General features: G+C 36.1%; 1 protein-coding gene across 1 annotated transcript; it reads left to right on the top strand.

The window, feature by feature from the left end:
• Positions 1-3372: 3372 nt before the first annotated feature.
• On the top strand, positions 3373-14001 carry LOC110767857 (zinc finger BED domain-containing protein RICESLEEPER 2-like). Its single transcript, XM_088254603.1, has 5 exons — positions 3373-4305; positions 4422-4516; positions 5258-5261; positions 13598-13808; positions 13892-14001. The coding sequence occupies exons 1-5, from the start codon at positions 3373-3375 to the stop codon at positions 13999-14001; spliced, it is 1353 nt and encodes a 450-aa protein (XP_088110729.1).
• Positions 14002-22507: the final 8506 nt, after the last annotated feature.

Here is a 22507-nt window from a genome sequence, read left to right as displayed (position 1 = left end):
CCAAATAAATTCTCGGCCCAATGCAATACCTTACCGAGGAGAAGCCCGATTAGGGCACGCGAAAGTTCGTCATACGCGCTTGCACACATGCCACGCCAAGCAAATAAGCAACACGTCGCGCTACAAGCTTAAGTGGGCCCAAGCCACTCAAATGCCCGGGGCTTGCCTGAGTGGGTTGTGGTATGGATGATAATAAATCAACATGAGGCCCATTGATGGGCCGAGAAATGGAAGCCCCGAGTCGCTTGGGAGCCTCGGGACTCAAGCCCATTTCTTAGGCCCAAACATGTGGGTGAGCACAAGAGGAAGAAATAGCCCAGTCAAAATAGCCTATGAACCTTACCAAAAGCCCAAACGTTTAATGAAAATAGCCCAATCAAAAATAGCCCAATCAAGAAGTAGCCTATTGACTCAACCAAAAAGCCCACTTACTTAATGAGCCATCTTGGCCCATACAATTACCCCAGCTGGCTGGGAGAACAAAAGCCACGAAGGGGGAGGTCTGAAGGTTTATTGAATAAAGCTGCTGGAGGTTCCAGCACATGGGGGAGCAAGTTCCAAGCAAAAATCCTTCAAGGAACCAAGGGATATTAGCACGCAAGGAGGGATGCCATCCCTTGAACTAGCATACAAACCCAGTTTCTTTCCTTCATCAAATTTGGCCATGGAAAAAGGAAGAAAGAAGAGAAAGAAGATGGGTGAAAATAGAGGCTCTCCTCTGAAGTAGCCAAGGGAGGGAGCCTTGAGCCCCCAAAAGTCTCTGATTTTGTGGGATTGGGCAGAGCTAATTGTTGCCACCATAAGGTAATTCAAGAGGGAGGAGAAGAAAGAAGGAGGAAAGCTTAGCTAGATTGGGAGGAAACCATTAGGGTTTCTTGGAGAAGAGCAAATCCCAGCAGCTATAAATAGGACCCTTCTCTACCCAACACAACACACTTGGGAGAGCAAGCTTCCTCTCCTACCTGCAAGCTCAGTAATTTTCGTGCTTTGCTGGTCTATCACCCTTATTCCCCTCATTTTTTCCTCTTTTGGCAGGCTGCTCAGAGTCACCGACGAGCTGCCGGAAGTGATACTCAAGTCACCCATTTCTCTCTTTCCTTCAATCTCAACCAAACCTCTCTGCAAAACCCTTTCCTCTCCTACCTTAATACCCCATCTTTCCCCTAGAAACACTTAATTTTCCCTCAGTGCTAAACTCATGTTGATTTTGCTTCCATGCCACATGCCTCTCATGCCAAGCCCAAGATTTTATCTGTAAGCATGAAGAAATTATCTGTAAGTTGCTGTTGTTTTAGTTGGTGAAGGTAACCAAAATACTTCCTAAGGCCCTGCTGCCCTTTCGAAGCATTTTGAGGCTTAATTTTCGAACTCAGACAGAGGGGACAATTTCATCAGCTAAGCCCACCTGCCGTCGGAAGAAAAAGACCCCTACACATGGGTATAATTGAAAAATTAAACAAAGTTCGTTTTACATTTCTACACAAATCAAATATCGATAAAGAAATAAAATGATATTTCTTGATTACTTTCCCAACATTACTAAATATTATAATTCACAAATGATTCTTTCATTTTCTATCCCTCATAAATGATTTCCTTTAAATTCTTTATTCGAAGCAAACGAGATTTAAGAGTGGGCAAGACCTCGAAATCAGGGTTTGAACGTGCGGGTCTCCGGTGACCCGCGGGGCATGCAATCAATACATAGGGGTGGCAATTTCCGACTCAACCCGTTACACGACTCGAAACCCGCACGAGAAATTAGCGGGTTCAACCCGCACGATAAAAAAACAGGTCAATTTCGGGTCAACCCGTTCTGACCCATTTAATAAACGGGTGAATTTCGGGTTAACCCGCTAACCCGCTATAATACATGTTTAACCCGTTTAATAAACGGGTCGTGTCACGGGTCGTGTCAACCCGCTTCAGACCCATTAACCCGTTTACAAACCCTTAAAAAAACACGCATATATATATATATATATAATATAAACATTCACTCATAATTTAACTTCATAACCCTAGCCTCTCACTCATACACTCAGATACTTACTTACTCACACAGCCGCCTAGCCCTCAATCTGCTCACCAAACCAATTCTCTCCTCTCCAAGTCCGATCCAAGCCTCATCTTTACTCCCTCTTCTTTGGTCTTACTCCGTCTACCGCTTGACTCTCTCTCTCAAAGGTTGGTTCTTTTTCCTGTGCCTTAGTTTGCATTTGACGGATTTCATTTGCCAATTTTAGTTTATTCTATTGGTTTCTGATTGTTTTGGTTGTGAATCATTGGTGGTTTTCTGAACTACTTTTTGTTTTGTTGTTGTTTTGGTAATGTTGTTTTGTTGTTGGCAGACAATAACATCAAGATTAATAGTTTTGTTTTGTTGTTGTGCTGTTTCTAATTTATTTATGGTATTGAACTTTTTTGTTGTTGTTGGGCATCCATTAATGTCGCAAGTTGCTGTTTTGTTGTTTGATTTATTTATTTTATATAAAATTATTATGTTTCATGTAGGTGGAATGGATCCTTTATTAATAGTTTTGTTGTTGTTGTTGTGTTGTTTCTAATTTATTTATGGTATTGGACTTTTTTGCTGTTGTTGGGCATCCATTAATGTCGCAAGTTGCTGTTTTGTTGCTTGATTTATTTATTTTATATAAAATTATTATGTTTCATGTAGGTGGAATGGATCCTTTTGAAGGTGTATCCGAAAGTGCTGAAGGTGGAGTTGTAGAAGTTAGAATCGATGTGGTTGATTCAGATCCATCAAACAACAATAATGCAACTCAGACTGGTAAGCGGCGTAGAAAACTTACATCAGCGGTATGGACTCAATTTGAAATTCTGCCTGTAGATGAAAATAATGAGCAGAGAGCAAAGTGTATGAAATGTGGTCAAAAATATTTGTGTGATAGTAGATATGGTACTGGAAATTTGAAGCGTCATATTGAGTCTTGTGTGAAATCTGATACCCGTGATTTAGGCCAGTTATTATTATCTAAATCTGATGGGGCTATCATAACAAGGTCTTCCAAGTTCGATCCTTTCAAGTTTCGTGAATTATTAGTGATGGCAATTATCATGCATGACCTACCCTTTCAGTTTGTTGAGTATGCGGGAATTAGGAAACTGTTTAATTATGTTTGTGCTGATATTAAACTGGTATCTCGTAATACTGCAAAGGCTGATGTGTTGAGTCTTTATAATAGAGAAAAAGCTAAGCTTAAGGAAATTTTGATTTCAGTTCCTGGAAGAGTGTGTTTGACATCTGATTTGTGGACTTCTATAACCACAGATGGTTATCTTTGTCTCACTGTCCATTTTATTGATGCTAATTGGAAATTGCAAAAAAGAATATTGAATTTTAGTTTTATGCCTCCTCCTCATACTGGTGTTGCATTGTGTGAGAAAATCTATAGGTTGTTGACTAATTGGGGGGTGGAAAAGAAACTTTTTTCAATGACTTTAGACAATGCATCTTCAAATGATACTTTTGTTGAGTTGTTGAAGGGGCAACTTAATTTAAATGATCTACTATTATTGAAAGGAAAGTTTTTTCATGTGCGATGTTGTGCCCACATTCTTAACTTAATAGTGCAAGATGGGTTGAAACACATTGATGATTCTGTGGGAAAAATTAGGGAAAGCATTAAGTATGTTAGAGGTTCACAAGCGAGAAAACAGAAATTCCTAGATTGTGCTGCACAAGTTTCTTTAGAATGTAAGAGGGGATTGCGTCAAGATGTACCCACTAGATGGAACTCCACATTTCTTATGATTGACAGTGCCCTTTTTTATCAACGTGCATTTCTGCATTTACAGTTGAGTGATTCTAATTACAAACATTCTCTTTCTCAAGATGAGTGGGGAAAATTGGAGAAACTTAGCAAGTTTCTTAAGGTGTTTTATGATGTGACTTGTTTGTTTTCTGGAACTAAATACCCTACAGCAAATCTGTATTTTCCTCAAGTTTTTGTGGTGGAGGATACTTTGAGAAAGGCAAAGGTTGATTCAGATAGTTTCATGAAATCTATGGCAACTCAAATGATGGAAAAGTTCGATAAGTATTGGAAAGAGTATAGTTTGATCCTTGCCATTGCTGTAATATTGGATCCTAGGTACAAAATTCAGTTTGTGGAATTTTGTTATAAAAGGTTGTATGGTTACAACTCCGAAGAAATGACTAAAGTTCGTGATATGTTGTTTTCTCTCTTTGATTTATACGTTCGGATACATTCTACTTCTGAATCTGTTTCTGGTACTTCAAGTGTCTCAAGTGGTGCTCGTTCTCATGTTGATGACATGGTTTCTAAAGAATGCTTGGATGTTATGAAGGTAAATAACTATTTATTTTTATAGGAATGCATAAAAGTTTAATGTACATTTGACTGTTTGTGCTCATATTAATGTTCTATTTTTAGGAATTTGATAACTTTGAAAGTGAGGAGTTTACCACTTCTGCCCAAAAGACTCAGTTACAATTGTATTTGGATGAGCCCAAAGTTGACAAGAAGATGTTGTGTAGATACAGCTGCACCAAAATGGATTCAGTTGCATCCTCAACTTGTGATACTCGCAAGTGCACGAGCCGTTTGGTAGTATAGCATATGTAAGTGCGAGGTCGATCCCACGAGGATTGGTGATTGAATGATCCAATTCATTTTTCCTACACAAAACAGAAATGAAAAAGAAAGGAAATAAATAAAACAAGGAAGAAAGAAATAACTAACTCAAGCAGATAAGTTCCCAAGTTCAATTAGATTAATGGATTGATTCTAGCTAAAGTATGATTAAGCCATGGTGTTTGGTCATAACCTTGTGTTCCTAATTCCCTAATTTGATCATTTGTTGTCTAACCTAAAATTAAGCATTAGGAACCCATTAAGCATAGAAGAACAATTTAAACAACCAAGCATGTATCTAATCCCTGTTGTCGAATGTCCATACATACTCTTCCTATTCATAGTTCAATTCGAATTAAAGCATGGTGTCTACTCTTAATTCAAACCAAGATAGCTAACATGCAAGCCTAAATGGTGATCAATCATTCAAACTAGCATATTAACTTATAAGCATAATGAATAAGAACAAAAACCATAATTGAAACTTGGAAACTAATCAAACTTGAAACTAAAGAAAAGAATGTACATTACAAGAAAAATAAATTACAACTAAGAAAACATTAAAGAAAGCTAGAATTGAGAACTAGAAAGCAAAACTAAGAGAATTTGAGGGAGAGAAGGGAAGGGAGCTCTAGAGAAGTGTTTGAGAGCTCCCCCCCTTGGGGTGTGTTTACAAGCTTGGGAAACCTCACTATATATAGGCCTAAGGAAGCTGAAAATCTGAATTAAGTATGGCTAATGCATACAACACTTGTTTTATAAAATCTGAAATGGTTGATGCACTTCACTAATGCATACAACACTTCCATTATAAAATCTGAAATGGTTGATGCACTTCACTAATAAATCCCACCAGCAGCCCTAGCTCATCTTCATGTCACCATGACCAAGCTTCCAACCAGAAATAATAGCTCATCCTGAGGTCAGCATGACCAGCAACTTCAAGGGCTTACGAATTGGGCTTCCCTTAAGCAAATTAAGACTTTAAGCACTCAAACTTGAAGTTCAGAATGTCTTCTTTCCAGCCATATATCATTTGGGCCAATCCAAGGTCGGAGGAGGAAGTTAAGGCCAAAACAAATTGCTAACTCATTTTGCGCGCTGATAAAATCCATCCTGAGCATGGCTCTGTGTTTGCTAGGTAACAGACTCCATATTTATCCAATGGGGCTGAATTTTGGATATGTTATATTACACACCCATTGGAACAACTTTCATGAAGAATGTGGCCTCATCCGAGCTATGTAGGTTGCTGAAATAAAGCTTGCAATATGACCTACGAAACTGAGCTGGCAGGGGACTGTAGCCAAAATTGAGTTTGTCTTTAAGCTCTTCATCCATTCATCCAAATTAGGCCCTAACATGCATGGATTGCATCATTTACTATCCAAAGCCCTCATTATTACCTAAAGCTCAATGAACTGAAAGATAAACACAAAAAGGATTAAAAGCACAAGTTTAACTCAAAAACATAACCAAATCATAAGCTAGAAGGGTACAAAATGATATGTAAATATGCACCGATCAAATACCCCCAAACCTAGATTTTGCTAGTCCTCGAGCAAAACAAAAGGAAAACAAAGATAAAAACAAACAAGAAGTTAACTAGACCACTTTCGTAGGTAACTCGATTGCATTGAGCATATGCAACAAGCCTTTAAACCTCTAGGCATCCCTAGTAGGAGGAGTTGTGTCTCCTGAGGGTTTAACAGATACGATACCCACAAACGTTTTACTGACTCTGTAAAACAAGGTAATTAGAAAACTTAAAAGATTGTTAGTCCTTAAGCAAAATAAAAAACAAAAACAAAAAAATAATTACATTAACAAAAACAAAACAAAACAAAACAAAAAAAATTACAAAAATAAAAAGAACTCAAAACAATCTTTCCGAACATTTTCTGAAGAGAAATGACTCATGCACATGACTCAAAAGTTTTGACAATAAAAGCTCAATTTTAAACATTATTCACAAAGCGGCAAAGTTCAAAACATAATATGCTCAAAGTGTGGTAGTGTGATAGCCAAATGCAACAAATTCCCCAATCTTAGTTTTCACACAATTTCAAAAATCATACAAAGCACAAGTTCAACTTCAAATCTCACCAAAGTTGTCCTCTCACAAATGAATCACTCGGAAGAGGGCTATAATGCAACACTCAGTTATAAACATGAGATTAGAGTTAAACCATAAAGACTTAACTCGAAATAGAAAGATGAAGAACTTGCATTAATATGATCTCAAGAAGGATGTCAAACACTTAAAAGTAGAAAAATGAATGCAATTCAACCACATGACATTTAAGATCAATTGAGGTCTTTAACATAGGTTGTAATGGGGCCAAGGGTGTAAGGTGAGTAAGAAATGAAAGGTATGGATAAAACAAAGTCCAAGGAACTCAAAATATAAGAGCATAAAACAATTGTTTACAAGACTTCGAATCATCACAATGAGAATTTATTTTTCTTTTACATGATCAAAACTCCTTATACCTTCATTTACATTGATTCACTCCTTTCCTGAACAACCACCAATTTATTTTGAAGGCCCAAAAATGAAACCCAAAAATGAAATTTCATTCAACCACCACTTAATCACAACTTTTCTCTTTTCTTTCACCAATTGTGTGATATATAAATATATATATTTTTTCTTTCGAAATGTAACACCCATTCCCTATGAGTTCCTTAGAAAGGTAAATATTTGTTTTTCGGGCTAAGGCGAGGAAATAAAATTGGTTAAATGAAAGAAAAGGTTTACATGTAGGCTCAAAATGGTTAACAATGGAAAATCATGCTTAAGCATGCATAAGGTTAGCTTGAAAGGCACAAACGATCCAAAGAAGGCCTTAATATCATTTCTTTAAATGTCATGAAGTCAAATTGCATAAAAATGAATGACTTTTAAGTGATCAACCAAATCAATGAATAATGAGATCAAACAACAACTTTGATGACAAGAAAATAAGAGTATGTGTATAACACTCATGAAATGAAGCACAAGGCTCAAAAGCTCACATTATATGGTTATATAAGTCTAATTTATGCTTGATACAATTCTTTGGGTCATGCAAATCCTTTAATTGGAAAATTATGAAACAAATGGCAAGTGCAAAGAAGGTTTCGAACATATCATGCTAGAACGATGCCAAATTAATCAATTAATTAATTTTTTTTTTTTACAATAAAAATTTACAAGGAAAAAAAATAAATAATAAATAAAATTCAATTTTCATTTAAGTCATGCAAACATTTATCACAATCTCATCAAATGTGTTCGGAAAGTGAATAAAATCAAAATCAAAATCAAAATCAAAATTAAAGCAAGACTTAACAAAATAAAATAAAAATAAAAACAAGCAAATAAAAAAAAATTTAAATTAAATTAAGGAAAAACCAATTTTACATGCTAAACTCCAATACCCCCAAACCTAGAAATGAACATTGTCCTCAATGTTTAAAAATTAGGAACAAGCAATGTCATAACAAGAAATGAAAGGTACTAAAGTAAATATAAAAAAATAATAAATAAAAAAAAACACAAATAAAATAAAATAATTACAAAAATAAAAATTACAAAACAAACAAACAAACAAATAAACAAAAAAGAAAAAAAATGAAACAGTAAAACACTCGAAACAGAAAGCCCTAAACAGACAGTCTTACGCAAACCAAAACCCAAACAATTGAAAGCCCAACCCAAAAGAAAGTTAACCCACCTTGAAACCTAACAACGGTGAAAACCTAACCCACAATGAAATCTGAAGCCCACACGTTTGTTATTATTATTATTATTATTATTTTTTAAATAAAATGAAACTTGAATTGGGAGCGCAAAGGCGGGATTTCTGAAAAGAAAGTGTGTGGTCCCTGATGCCTTGGTTCCTGGGAAGTCACGGGTGAAAGGGGTGAGGGACGTGTCGCTGCGCAGAAGCAGCTGTCACATCCCCCAAGCCAGAATTATTAGCTTCTTGGGTGAAGCGGGACGACTTTTTCACTAGAAGGTGGTGAAAGGTGAAAATGCAATTAAGGGGGGTTGGGAAACGGGTGCGGCGACATATAGAGATAAGCCGTAAGGGCCGCACAGAACTCAGAACCGCAATGGCTAGGGTTAGCAAAAACTAAGTCTATAAAAGGTAAAAAGAAAGGGTAAAAAAAAAAAACACAAACTCAGAAACACACAAAAGAGAAAAGAAAGAAAGAAGAAAAGAGAGTGAGAAATCAAATGGCCTCTAACTACCCATTTTCGTTGGATCTCAACCTAGCTCCACCGACTCAGACACGAGGCCAAGCAGCGGCACCAGTATGGATGCCCTACTTTGCTTCCGCACGGGGGCCTGTGACAGTAACTGACTCAATACTCCTAGACAACGATGTTGCCATTGGAGTGGCTAGAAATTTAGTGACTCCTAAAGATATACGTGTTCTGGGGACAAGGGATGACAACCGGGTCGTGAGCGATGCCCTGGCACTGAGCGTGCAGAGTACAGCAACAGTCGCAAGTTTGGGTCATCGCCTACTTGCGAAGTCCCATGAGGTAGAGGTGCTGAAAGGTCAGTTGGCGGCAGAGCGAAGTATGGTTGAGGAGTGTCAGACTGCTATAAAAAGCTTGAAAAGGGAGAGGTCAAGGATAGTGGAGGTGAATCGACACCAGCTAGAAGTATTGCGGGACGAGAATAAAAACCTATCAAAAATGGTAGAGTTGTACTCTCGCGACATGCGAAAACAGCTGGAGGACCTAGACCGACCGGGTAAACGCAAACAAGCAGATCGCGAGAGTAGTTACGCTCAAGCTAAGATTGCGATCTTTGGGAGCTCAAGTGATGAGCCCCAAGAAGCTGTGCGTGAAGCCCCGGAAGAGGACAGCCAGAGGGCCAAACTCAAAGCTCCAATGGTCGAGACACCGAGCACTGTGAAGAAATGACTTCTACTGCATTATTGATGTTTTTATTTTATTTTGTTGTTTTTGTATTTTCGTTATTTTGTTTCGGAAATAAAAGAGTAAGGTTGCAGAAAGAAAAAGAAAAAGAAAAAGAAAACACACTTCCCAACTAAAATAAAACAAAGACGACAAACGGAAAAGAAAACACATTTCCCTAACTAAAATAAGACAAAGATGATAGCCGAAAGGGAAAAGCAAAAACACAAAGCTCTAGAAAATGAAAGTAACGGGCAAAAACATTAAACACCAGAAAACACGGAAAAAAGAAAAGTAAAGTAAAATTAAAGGTGCTCCCCCTTGAAGCGATTAGGTCGAGCATGCCCGGGAAATCCGAAATGGTGTTGGCTCTTTCTCATCAGCGTATGTCTATTTAAACCACACCTCTGCAAGCGGATGATACCCAGCATTTCTTCCTGCAAACTCAAGGAAAAACATCAAAAAATTCAGAAGCAAAACAAATGGCATCCTCATGCACTCACCTTGATGATCTCAACCTTGAGCTCTCACTTGCACCACCGAATGCCCAGACAAAGGCTCCTCCAAACACTGTCTTTCCAAACTCTTCATATCATCACGGCACGACCTCAAACTTTGCTGAGGCAATACCGAACTTTTCTGAGGCACTGTCGAACAGAGCAGTGCTGCAAGGAGGCATGATTAGCAGCAAGCTCACTCCGACAGATCATCTGCATGTGGCACAGAGGTCTGATAAGGCAGCGGTAGAGGAGTCCCACAATTTAACTGTGCTCCACGCGGTCTCCGCTACCAATTTGGGCATGCGCCTACTAGCGAGGACAAGGGAGTGTGCCGCGATGAGCGAGGAAATAGCTTCCTTGAAGGCTATGGTGGCGGACTTGCAGAAGCGGCTCTACTGTGCCAATCAGCACTTGGAAGCACTGCAGAGGAAAAATGAGGACCATGTGGAGCTGCTGCAGATTCTGCAAGTAAGAGAAAACAGAGGCATGCCATGAAGATGAAGATGAAGATGAAGAAGTTGTTTTTATTTTTAATTTACTTGAATGTTTTTTTGTTTTTTTGTTTTAAACTTTTTATCTTTTTGAATGCAATGTTTGAATAAAAATGTGTTTTTAACACTCAGAAATAAACTAACTAACCACACCACGTAAATAAATAAACTAACCTAATAAAACAAAAAAAAATAAAAGAAAACCAAGAAGTTCCAAATTGAATTTTTTTAAATTTTTGTTTTTTTTTTTGTTATTATTATTTACAACTAACTGACCACACAAAGAAAAAAAACAACAAAGAAGTTCCAAATTGCAATTTACAAGGAAAAATAAAAACCCAAATTTCAAATTTCAAAATTTTTTTTTTATATTTATTATTATTGTTTTTAAAACACACAAATATACAAGCAACTCACGGATGACCAGTTAAGGGCCTCAGAAAACACAGCCAGGGGATCCGGGAAGGTTGCATTCCTAAAAGGACACAAATTAATGTGCAAACAACCAATTAAAAATACCCGCAAGTGCACGAATCTAATGAAGTATAGATTATGTAAGTACGGGGTCGATCCCACGAAGAACTTGTCGGTTTCCTATAAGTTCTAATTTGAGTACGTAAAGAACACTAATTTTACACAACACACAAACACAATACAAATTGGAAACTAAAAATGAAGTAAGGAAGATAAAAGAAATGAAACAACACAAGAAAATAAAGAAAAACACAAACAGCACTTTCTATCACCCGTTTATCACCATTTGGACAGATTCGTTTATCTGTTTTTCAGCTTCGACCTGTGTTCAGTTTTTAGGCTATAACTTTCCAACCGTAAGTCCAAATTTCACGTTCTTTATATGGTTGGATTCAGAATAGAAAAACAAAGAACTCAACGCGGACCAAAAGGCAAAAACAACTACGAAAATAAACAGAATTCAAAGAAGAGAAAGGATTGAAATGCTCCCCCTTGAAGCGATTAGGTCGAATGTGATGCACTTGGAGGTCGCGACTTCTCCCATTGCTCCACACTTCCCATTCTTATGATTGAGGTTGCCATCTCTCTCCATTTATTATTGAGCTATAATAAATTGCTAAAACAAACACACAAACTTGAAATGGAATTAAAAGGATTAGGAAATAAAAACTAAAATGAAAAGGAAAATCAACACACGTCCAATTTCATGCTTCAAAGCAACAAGCACCAATGGGTTGTGTAAGCTGAGACTTAAACCCAGTTCTCTTGCTTGTTGGGCAATTGTCCTTTTCTGTTGGACTACAAACACAACTGGTCTATTAACGTCATTAACTTTAAAACTTGAAATTGTCTAGAAAAACATGAAAATGAAAAATAAAAATAAAACAAGTAGGGAAAAGAAATAGAACCAAACTATGTTGCCAATCCCCGGCAACGGCGCCAAAAACTTGTTGTGTAGATACAGCTGCACCAAAATGGATTCAGTTGCATCCTCAACTTGTGATACTCGCAAGTGCACGAGCCGTTTGGTAGTATAGCATATGTAAGTGCGAGGTCGATCCCACGAGGATTGGTGATTGAATGATCCAATTCATTTTTCCTACACAAAACAGAAATGAAAAAGAAAGGAAATAAATAAAACAAGGAAGAAAGAAATAACTAACTCAAGCAGATAAGTTCCCAAGTTCAATTAGATTAATGGATTGATTCTAGCTAAAGTATGATTAAGCCATGGTGTTTGGTCATAACCTTGTGTTCCTAATTCCCTAATTTGATCATTTGTTGTCTAACCTAAAATTAAGCATTAGGAACCCATTAAGCATAGAAGAACAATTTAAACAACCAAGCATGTATCTAATCCCTGTTGTCGAATGTCCATACATACTCTTCCTATTCATAGTTCAATTCGAATTAAAGCATGGTGTCTACTCTTAATTCAAACCAAGATAGCTAACATGCAAGCCTAAATGGTGATCAATCATTCAAACTAGCATATTAACTTATAAGCATAATGAATAAGAACAAAAACCATAATTGAAACTTGGAAACTAATCAAACTTGAAACTAAAGAAAAGAATGTACATTACAAGAAAAATAAATTACAACTAAGAAAACATTAAAGAAAGCTAGAATTGAGAACTAGAAAGCAAAACTAAGAGAATTTGAGGGAGAGAAGGGAAGGGAGCTCTAGAGAAGTGTTTGAGAGCTCCCCCCCTTGGGGTGTGTTTACAAGCTTGGGAAACCTCACTATATATAGGCCTAAGGAAGCTGAAAATCTGAATTAAGTATGGCTAATGCATACAACACTTGTTTTATAAAATCTGAAATGGTTGATGCACTTCACTAATGCATACAACACTTCCATTATAAAATCTGAAATGGTTGATGCACTTCACTAATAAATCCCACCAGCAGCCCTAGCTCATCTTCATGTCACCATGACCAAGCTTCCAACCAGAAATAATAGCTCATCCTGAGGTCAGCATGACCAGCAACTTCAAGGGCTTACGAATTGGGCTTCCCTTAAGCAAATTAAGACTTTAAGCACTCAAACTTGAAGTTCAGAATGTCTTCTTTCCAGCCATATATCATTTGGGCCAATCCAAGGTCGGAGGAGGAAGTTAAGGCCAAAACAAATTGCTAACTCATTTTGCGCGCTGATAAAATCCATCCTGAGCATGGCTCTGTGTTTGCTAGGTAACAGACTCCATATTTATCCAATGGGGCTGAATTTTGGATATGTTATATTACACACCCATTGGAACAACTTTCATGAAGAATGTGGCCTCATCCGAGCTATGTAGGTTGCTGAAATAAAGCTTGCAATATGACCTACGAAACTGAGCTGGCAGGGGACTGTAGCCAAAATTGAGTTTGTCTTTAAGCTCTTCATCCATTCATCCAAATTAGGCCCTAACATGCATGGATTGCATCATTTACTATCCAAAGCCCTCATTATTACCTAAAGCTCAATGAACTGAAAGATAAACACAAAAAGGATTAAAAGCACAAGTTTAACTCAAAAACATAACCAAATCATAAGCTAGAAGGGTACAAAATGATATGTAAATATGCACCGATCAGAAGACAAAGTTGAATGTTCTTGATTTCTGGAAAGCGAATCAATTTCGATATCCTGAACTATCAATTTTGGCACGTGATTTACTATCTATTCCAATATCCACAGTTGCATCTGAGTCAGCATTTAGTGTTGGTGGTAGAGTGCTTGATCAGTATCGTAGTGCTCTTAAGCCTGAAAATGTTGAGGCACTAATTTGTACACGTGACTGGATATTTGGCGAAGGTATATTTTCTCAAACTTTAATTCTTATTTCTTGTATCTATTTCTTTTCAACATCAGCTTAATCCTTATGATTTGATTTGTAGAAAATTGTACTTTAGCACCCAACTTGGAAGAATTGACTGAGGATATTACCAAGATGGAAATAAATGCTACAAGTTCCGTGGAGGGCTCTAATACAGTCATTGTGTTGTAATTTATTCACTTTTGTAACTTGATTTGAACTTTTTTGTTCAATTTGGAGTTGAACTTGAACTGATGAATATGTATTTGTATTTAATTATTTACTTTGGTTGTATTTGGGGGAAGTTTCATTAAACTGTTAAAGCTATTAATTTAGTTATTAAAAAATGAACAGGTGACGGGTTATATGGGTTGGGTCGTGTCAACCCGTTTATAAACGGGTCGTGTTCGGGTTGAGGATGTCTGACCCGTTTATTAAATGGGTCGTGTTCGGGTTGATCATTTTTGGCCCGTTTAAAATCTCGACACGACACGACCCCGACACGACACGACCCATTGCCAGGCCTTCAACTTCAACTGGGCCGTGCCCTTAGCAGATTTACGAGGTGGGCCCTCCTTTTAACGCATTTTCTTAATTAAATTATTACAAACCACGAACCAAATTCATGTTTTTGTTTTGGAAGATTGTGACTGAAAAATGCACGATTAGTGAGAGATAAGTAAGATTAACGTACAAGTTAGCAGGCCTCACGTGCTCATGTTTATGTGTGTCTTTTTTATGAAGATGTTCATGTGTGTCTTCCTTTTGCTAAATTTAATTGTTTTTTTTTAATGAGCAATTAAGAATGAATTGTCACGGGAGAGTAGGATGTGCAATTAAGAATGAATGGGTTTTCTTTCTGACCTAAACAAATGAGAATGGATGAACGTGGGCAATTGGGAAGACATAGGCGAATATTTTTGTCTTGTTATTCTTGTAGAAAATTATAAACTCTACTTTGAAAAATATGTAGCGAAACCTCAAACGCTAACTCGTTAGTAAAAAAATATGAGGCTACCCAATCGTTTAAGCTCCTCATGATATTATCTCATAATTTGATTCGTTTATTTTTTATGTCATTAGTCAAAGATCATTTTTACAAAAATTTAGCCAAAAAAAAATACATCACATGTAATTCCCCTAAAAATAGTAGTCTTAGAAGCACGGAAAGAAAACGTATAAGATTCACCTCAAGCGTCCATGAGCTACTCGATCCTTTTATCTTTTTAATTAGTTTACAATATGAATATGCATTAGGATAATTCTTAAATATCTTTCTTATGTTAACTAACAATTTTTTTTCTTTCTTCCTTTTGTATTGCAAAGAGAACTTATTAACTATCATTTTGTTCATATTTCAGAGTAATGGACCATCAATCCATTATTACAAACACTGATGATCGAATAGTTACGACAAAGTTAGTTAGTCCTCTCTCGTACTATGTTAATATTTAGGAAAGACAGTGTACGCGTAAGTCTGGGTAGTGGTTTGAAATAATTGCTCTTCCAGGTAAGGTCTTGAGTTCGAGTCCTAGCATCCGTGCTCTGTATGTGAGTTTAATGTGTTATCGCCCCTCTCAATAGTAAAGATTCTAAAAAAAAAGGATGGCTTATAATTAATTAGCAAAACTCTCTTCTTTTAGTGATAAATATAGACACACACACTTTACAACCATACAAACACAAACGTACATCGTACCATTATATATTCATGTACGTACGTAGACACAATTCTAAGAATAAGATGCTTTCATCAGTTTATTTTATTTTTATTTGTAAACATTGTGCACTTCGAAAGTTTCATATACATTTAAAAAGGGTCTTCATTCTTGATTACTACTATAACACCAATATTTTTTAATACCACAAACAAGAAATACAAGAAATTATTAATTCCTTTGTGCTCGTGGACTGAATTTTTTTAAATAATTATTTTTTTTTGCCAGCTGCATATGGCACATAATGCCAGCATCTATAATTTATTGGGTCAAATGCTAATAGTTAACTCCTACGATCTGTCCAATTCCAAGTGTATCGAGTTGGCAAAACAAATATTTTTCTATTTTCTTTGTGCCACTTGAATGTATGTGACCCTCGGCCCTCGGGTGTGTTTTTATAAAACTAAAAACAAAGCAGCATGACAACCCATGCATGCATGCATTCCCAATTATTCCTATTCAAAAACAACAAAAACCCATGACTTTGAGAACAAAATTTGAAAAAGGGAAGGAACATTGAGATGGTTTCAAGTTTTAGTAATACCAATTTACAACTAATAGCTACATTAGGATATCATTGTTTAGCCAACGGGGTCTAGTCCAGTGAAAAAAGGTCTTCACTTGCATATCAGTGGTCTCATATTCGAATCCCCGTAGGACCTTGATGTGTGTGTGAGAAACCCCCTCCTCTTATAATTTAGACAATCGCTCTTGTTTAAAAAAAACAAAAGGATATCATTGTTTAGATTAGGAGTTTAATGTGATTAGGTCATTCACTACTACAAAAATTGAAATAGACGACGGCGTTTCCCCGTCGTCTTTTTCTTTTTCAAACCGTCGTTAAATCGACAGTCGTCTTTTTGAAAGTCAAACTACGACGGTAATTCACCGTCGTCTATTATATGTAAAAACGACGGTTTTTAAAAGAACCGTCGTCTATTACATGTAAAGACGACACTTTTTCTGAAAAAACCGTCGTTATTGAAAGTAAAGACGACACTTTTTTTTATAGAACCGTCGTCTATTAAATATAAAGACGACACTTTTTCTGAAAAAACCGTCGTCTATTTAATGTAAAGACGACACTTTTTCTGAAAAAACCGTCGTCTATTTAAATGTAAAGACGACACTTTTTATGAAAAAACCGTCGTCTATTTAATGTAAAGACGACACTTTTTCTGAAAAAACCGTCGTCTATTTAAATGTAAAGACGACACTTTTTCTGAGAAAACCGTCGTCTATTTAAATGTAAAGATGACACTTTTTCTTAAAAACCGTCGTTTATTATATCCAAAGACGTCTATTAAATCTAAAAAAGACGGTTTTGTTCCAAAAAATCGCCGTTTATTATCTGTAAAAATGATGTACTAATTTCATTTTAGATATCCTAAAAAATTATTTCTTTCATAAAACTTGAAGATTCAATTGTAATTACATTGTTTACCAATCTTGATTCCTACTATATCCATACAAAATACCATATTTATAACATTATACCCTATAATTACAAAATACCATATCCAAAGCATTAACCTATGGTTGTTGTATCTTCCACAATTTGTACTTGTTCTCCACATTCAGTTGTCATCTTGGAGTAGTGTTCTAAGTCATCTTGGTCAAATGGATCTTATATTCTTCTAAGTTGTCATCTTGGCCTTTGAGCTACACTTGATATAAGCTGCAGCACCTATTTGCCATGTGCTCTTACCTGAGCAATCAAAAACCACAATAAGATTACATTATCTTGCTGTCATTTTAACTAACAAAAAATATGCATAAGCTTATGCAGGAAAAGTTCATTTGTAACACAATAAAGAAGAACATTTTGACTAACTTAGAGTTTCTTTTGTGACGTGGATGGCGAGCTCACCAAGAAGGCGCGATGGAGATCTGTCATCGAACCTCAAGCGACATCGAAGACCAAATCTGATGTTCTAGGATTTTCCCATCTCGCAAGGTCTCTAGATCTGTTTTCAAGGTCATCTTAACTAACAAAAAATATGCATCATCTATACAAGCATAAGCTTATGTAGGAAAAGTTCATTTGTAACACAATACAGAAGAACATTTTGACTAACTTAGAGTTCCTTCTGTGACGTGGATGGTGAGAGCTCACCAAGAAGGCGTGATGGAGATCTGTCATCGAACCTCAGGCGACATCGAAGACCAGATCTGATGTTCTAGGATTTTCCCATCTCGCAAGGTCTCTAGATATGTTTTCAAGGACATCATCGTCGTTGACTGTGAATATGGCGTCGATGGCAGCTAGTGATGACTGATGCGAAGAACAATGGCGTTGATGGCGTTGATGGCGTCGCTGTTTCGATAGCGTCGATGGCTGGTAGGTACGTATGAGGAGTAGAAAGGTGAGAGATGGAGTGTTTCGGATAGCTCAGGAGGGTTTCAAGAAGAGAGGAGCTCAGGAGGTTTCAAGGAGGGAGAGATAAAGTTTTCAGAGACGGGGGAAAATCTGAAAATTTGTCGAGCGCGAATTCACTTAAGTAGCCTTTTTTTAGCGTGTTTTAAAAGACGACGCTTGTTAATGAGAGATAAGGTTTTCAAAGACGGGGGAAAATTTGAAAATTTGTCGAGCGCGAATTCACTTAAGCGGCCTTTTTTTAGCGTGTTTTAAAAGACGACGCTTTTTATAAAAAAATCGTCATCTTTACATATAATAGACGACCCTTTTTAAAAAAAACCGTCATCTTTACATATAATAGACGACTCTTTTCATAAAAAACCGTCGTCTTTACATAATCCGTCATTCGTTTGTTTTAAAATTAAGTCGTTTATTATGATTTACAACGTCTTTAATTTCTTAATGCCGACGTGGTTTGTGGGTTTTATTAATAATATTTTATTCTATTTAATTCGAAATATTCATAATAAATTTAAAATAAATCCAAAAAATGCAACGTCAACTCCTATGAAGTCATTGAGATATTTTCTTCCCCCTTAAGCTTTAAAAAATTAAGTTTGAGTTATACAAATTTAAAATTACCACCAAAAAGAAAAATGTTTTCATGAGTCACAACATCACTTATACTTTAATGGTTTAGGGTTTAGGGTTTAGGGGGATAAAGGTTTATTTTTGGGGTTTAGGGTTTATGGTTAATATATATTAGGCCGTAAAACCATAATCCCTTTTCTAAAATTATTTAAACATATATATATAATTTAGGGTTTATATTTTATGGTTTAGGGTTTAGGGTTTAGGGTTTAGGGTATAGATGTAATAAGCGTCATGTTTATTTATATTGTTAACGACGGTTTTTTTGTTTTCCGTCGATGATTATCGAAGAGTGCATTTCTAAACCATGATTTCTTTAAAATGACGTTGTACACACATAACAACGTCATAGTTTTTTAAAAAGCGACGTAAAAGGTTTTTCAAACGATGCTATTTTTCAAACCGTCGTCTTTACATATAATAGACAACCCTTTTTTATTAAAAAACCGTCGTCTTTACTTCATAATAGACGACCCTTTTTATAAAAAACCGTCGTCTTTACATATAATAGACGACCCTTTTTATAAAAAACCGTCGTATTTACATATAATAGACGACCCTTTTTTATAAAAAAACCGTCGTCTTTACATATAATAGACGACCCTTTTTATAAAAAACCGTCGTCTTTACTTATAATAGACGACCCTTTTTTATAAAAAAACTGTCGTCTTTACTATAATAGACGACCCTTTTTATAAAAAACCGTCGTCTTTACATATAATAGACGACCCTTTTTATAAAAAAACCGTCGTCTTTACTATAATAGACGACCCTTTTTTATAAAAAACCGTCGTCTTTACATATAATAGACGACCCTTTTTATAAAAAAACCGTCGTCTTTACTATAATAGACGACCCTTTTTATAAAAAAACCATCATCTTTACATATAATAGACGACAGTTCTTTCAAAACAACCATGTCTTTACCAAAAAAAGGACACTTGATTTTTAAAAGACGACGCTTGTCATACCTGCTGTCGTTGTTTTTTGGTCAGATTTTAACTCTAAAGAAAAGCTTTTTAATAAGACGACGCTTTTTTATTTGTGTGCGTCGTTATAAAAAAATTCTCAACAGTATCTCCATTTTTTAGTTGTTTAAGTCACTTATCCACGACGGTTTTTTGTTACCGTCGTCTTTTTAAAAACAACGACGGTTTTTTGTTCTACCGTCGTCTTTTTCTGGTCGTCTTTTGCCCTTTTTGTAGTAGTGATTAACCATTTGGTTTAATGACATCTACTGATCATCGAGAAAGTCCTAAGTTCAAATCTTATGAAATTATATTCTTTATTTCTATTTTCTTCCAAATATCGTGTTCATAGTCAAAATTAGTCGAATTCAGACTTTCGTTTAAATGTCTTTGTAATAAATCTTAAACCTAACCCTAAACCAACCATCATTTTGCCTATATATAGAGTATAAACACTAGAAAACATATATAAGTAAAAGATGGTTTTTTTTTTTTAACCAAATAAAAAATTATGGTATTTTCTTCTGGAATAAGATGATAAATATCATGTGACAATCGTAGACAACATTTCGTACATTTATTCTGGCTAGTAAAAATTGGGTGGGCCATGTTAGGTTGGTAAATTCACCCTAGAGCAAATGCATTCGCAATTTCTCATTTGAGCTCTTTTGTGTTTTGGCACACTCGTATAAGTTTGTCTCATGCACCATCAAGGAAAAGTCCAATTCGGAAACATGATGGGCTCCAAATTTGTACAGAATGGCCATTGGATTGACCACTTTTGAGAGAAAATGGAAACTGTAAAGGTGTAATAATGCAATCCAATCTGAATAGAATCAGTGATATTTGGCAGGCATACAAACATGAAGGTACGGTGGAATATAATTGCATCATGGTTTCTGCAAGATTATAGGAAAGCTCCTCTTCATGATTGCAATCTACTGCACCCATTGCTGTTCTCAGCCATGGACATGACAATAAGTGAAGGTTTGATTACAGTGGCTTGTTAGGAAAATGAAGTCTGAATCAATCTAGTTTTTAATCAGTGGGTTCTATTTGTACCATCGATGAAAGTCCAATGTTCAGAGGGGCAAGAGACAGTTGGCTATTGATTAGGGGTGGGTACGGTCCGAATTGGATCAATTGCATCATGGTTTCTGCAAGATAATACCATAGGAAGGCTCCTCTTCATGATTGCAATCTACTGCACCCATTGCTGTTCTCAGCCCTGGACTTAACAATAAGTGAAGGTTTGGTTACAGTGGCTTGTTAGGAAAATGAAGTCTGAATCAATCTAGTTTTTAATCAGTGGGTTCTATTTGTACCATCGATGAAAGTCCAATGTTCAGAGGGGCAAGAGACAGTTGGCTATTGATTAGGGGTGGGTACGATCCGAATTGGATCAATTTTACCTTATAGCCCCGGTCTAACTAATTATAATAAAATGGTATGATTCAGTTTGATTTTGACAAAAATCATTGAGGAAACTGAAATAAACCAAACCAATTTTTGAACAGTTGGGCGTAAGTAAAATCTTTTTTCTATTGCATTTTTTCGACTTTGTTAGCTAAGTAAAACAAAAAAAGATATAACTTGCTACGAATGTATTATTTTCTAGCAAATCAAAACATCCTTAAATTTAACATGTCATCAAACTTTAAACTTCAATAACTAATATAGTTACAATACAAAGATCAATAGCTTCAAAGAACGTTAACTTCAAATTTAATATCCTTACCTATTTATTATCCATTAAGAGAACTGTGTGTGCAAAATAAAATAAATATACAAGGGGGCAGTTGGTTAGATTTATGCCGATTTGCAAAAACTCAAAAATCGTATCCGAACCAAACCATAAAGGTCATGTTGGATTTTAAAACATTTGACTTTTGTCTTGGTTAAAACCAAACCAAACCAAACTAGCCATGATGGTTCAGATTGGTCGACCCAGGGCCTGAAAAATTCAGTTGCAAAAGTCAGTTGAAAAATTCCATCTTTTGAGCAAATGGTGTCTTTTGCAAGTACTACTGTTAAAAAACTATGACACATTTTCTTCAAGTTTGGGTGGGAAGACACCAATTGCCTGAAAAATACCCTTCATCTGACCCAGGGCCGCCACGTAGGCAATTAACGAACATTTTGATAGTGAAGTTTAAGATAGAACCAAATTGCAAAAAATTAAAAATGGTAGGACTGTTAAAATTGAGAGTGCATTGGCAAACCTGCCTTAAGGCCCCGTTTGGTTCATGGGAAATGAGGCTTGGGGATGAAAAATCAATATTTGGTAAATTCAGACATGGAAAATGGTTGTTTGGCACATGGGAAAGTAAGAGGAAAGTGAAGCCCTCCTACCCCCTTGGGTTTTGTTTTCCTCCTCATAAGAAAGTTTGGAAAATGAGCCAACATTAAATACACATTTTTCATGACCATTTTGTCCCAATTAACAATTTAGAATTACAATATAGTATTAAATGCATTAATTAAACAAACTTTGTTTTACATTTCTACACAAACCAAACATGTGAAAAGAAATAAAATGGTATTTCCTGGTTGCTTTTCCAGGATTACCAAATATGAGAAAGGAATTCAAATCTTTTCCGTGAACCAAACGGGGCATAAAAGTGTGAATTCATGATACTAAATTGAAATTAACCCAAAATAAAAAATTTAGAGCGATGTTTTCAAATAAACCATTCTTTTAACATTGTAAGGTTCAAGGCCCAAGTTCAATCAAGACGCAAGCAGGTTGCGCAGGATTGGCTCTTCAGGCCTAACACACTTGTTCAATATAGGCTGGGCAGGGGACATAATATTAGGGCCACTAAGCTATTCATTCCAAGCCCATGGACTACTTCAGGGAGAAGAAAAACAAAAATCAGCCCTATCATAACCATCATGTCCCTCTATTTAGGTAGAAAAGGAGAGCAGAAATCAAAATCCATGATTGATTTAGAAAACTACAATCGAAAAAGTGAAAGCTGTGCAAAAGTTGGTAATAAAAA

This window comes from Prunus avium, chromosome 6, assembly GCF_965620075.1.
Source record: "Prunus avium chromosome 6, drPruAviu1.hap1.1, whole genome shotgun sequence".
Taxonomy (NCBI): domain Eukaryota; kingdom Viridiplantae; phylum Streptophyta; class Magnoliopsida; order Rosales; family Rosaceae; genus Prunus; species Prunus avium.
The sequence above is the reverse complement of the archived record's forward strand: the minus strand, read 5'-3'. Positions and strand labels throughout refer to the sequence as shown.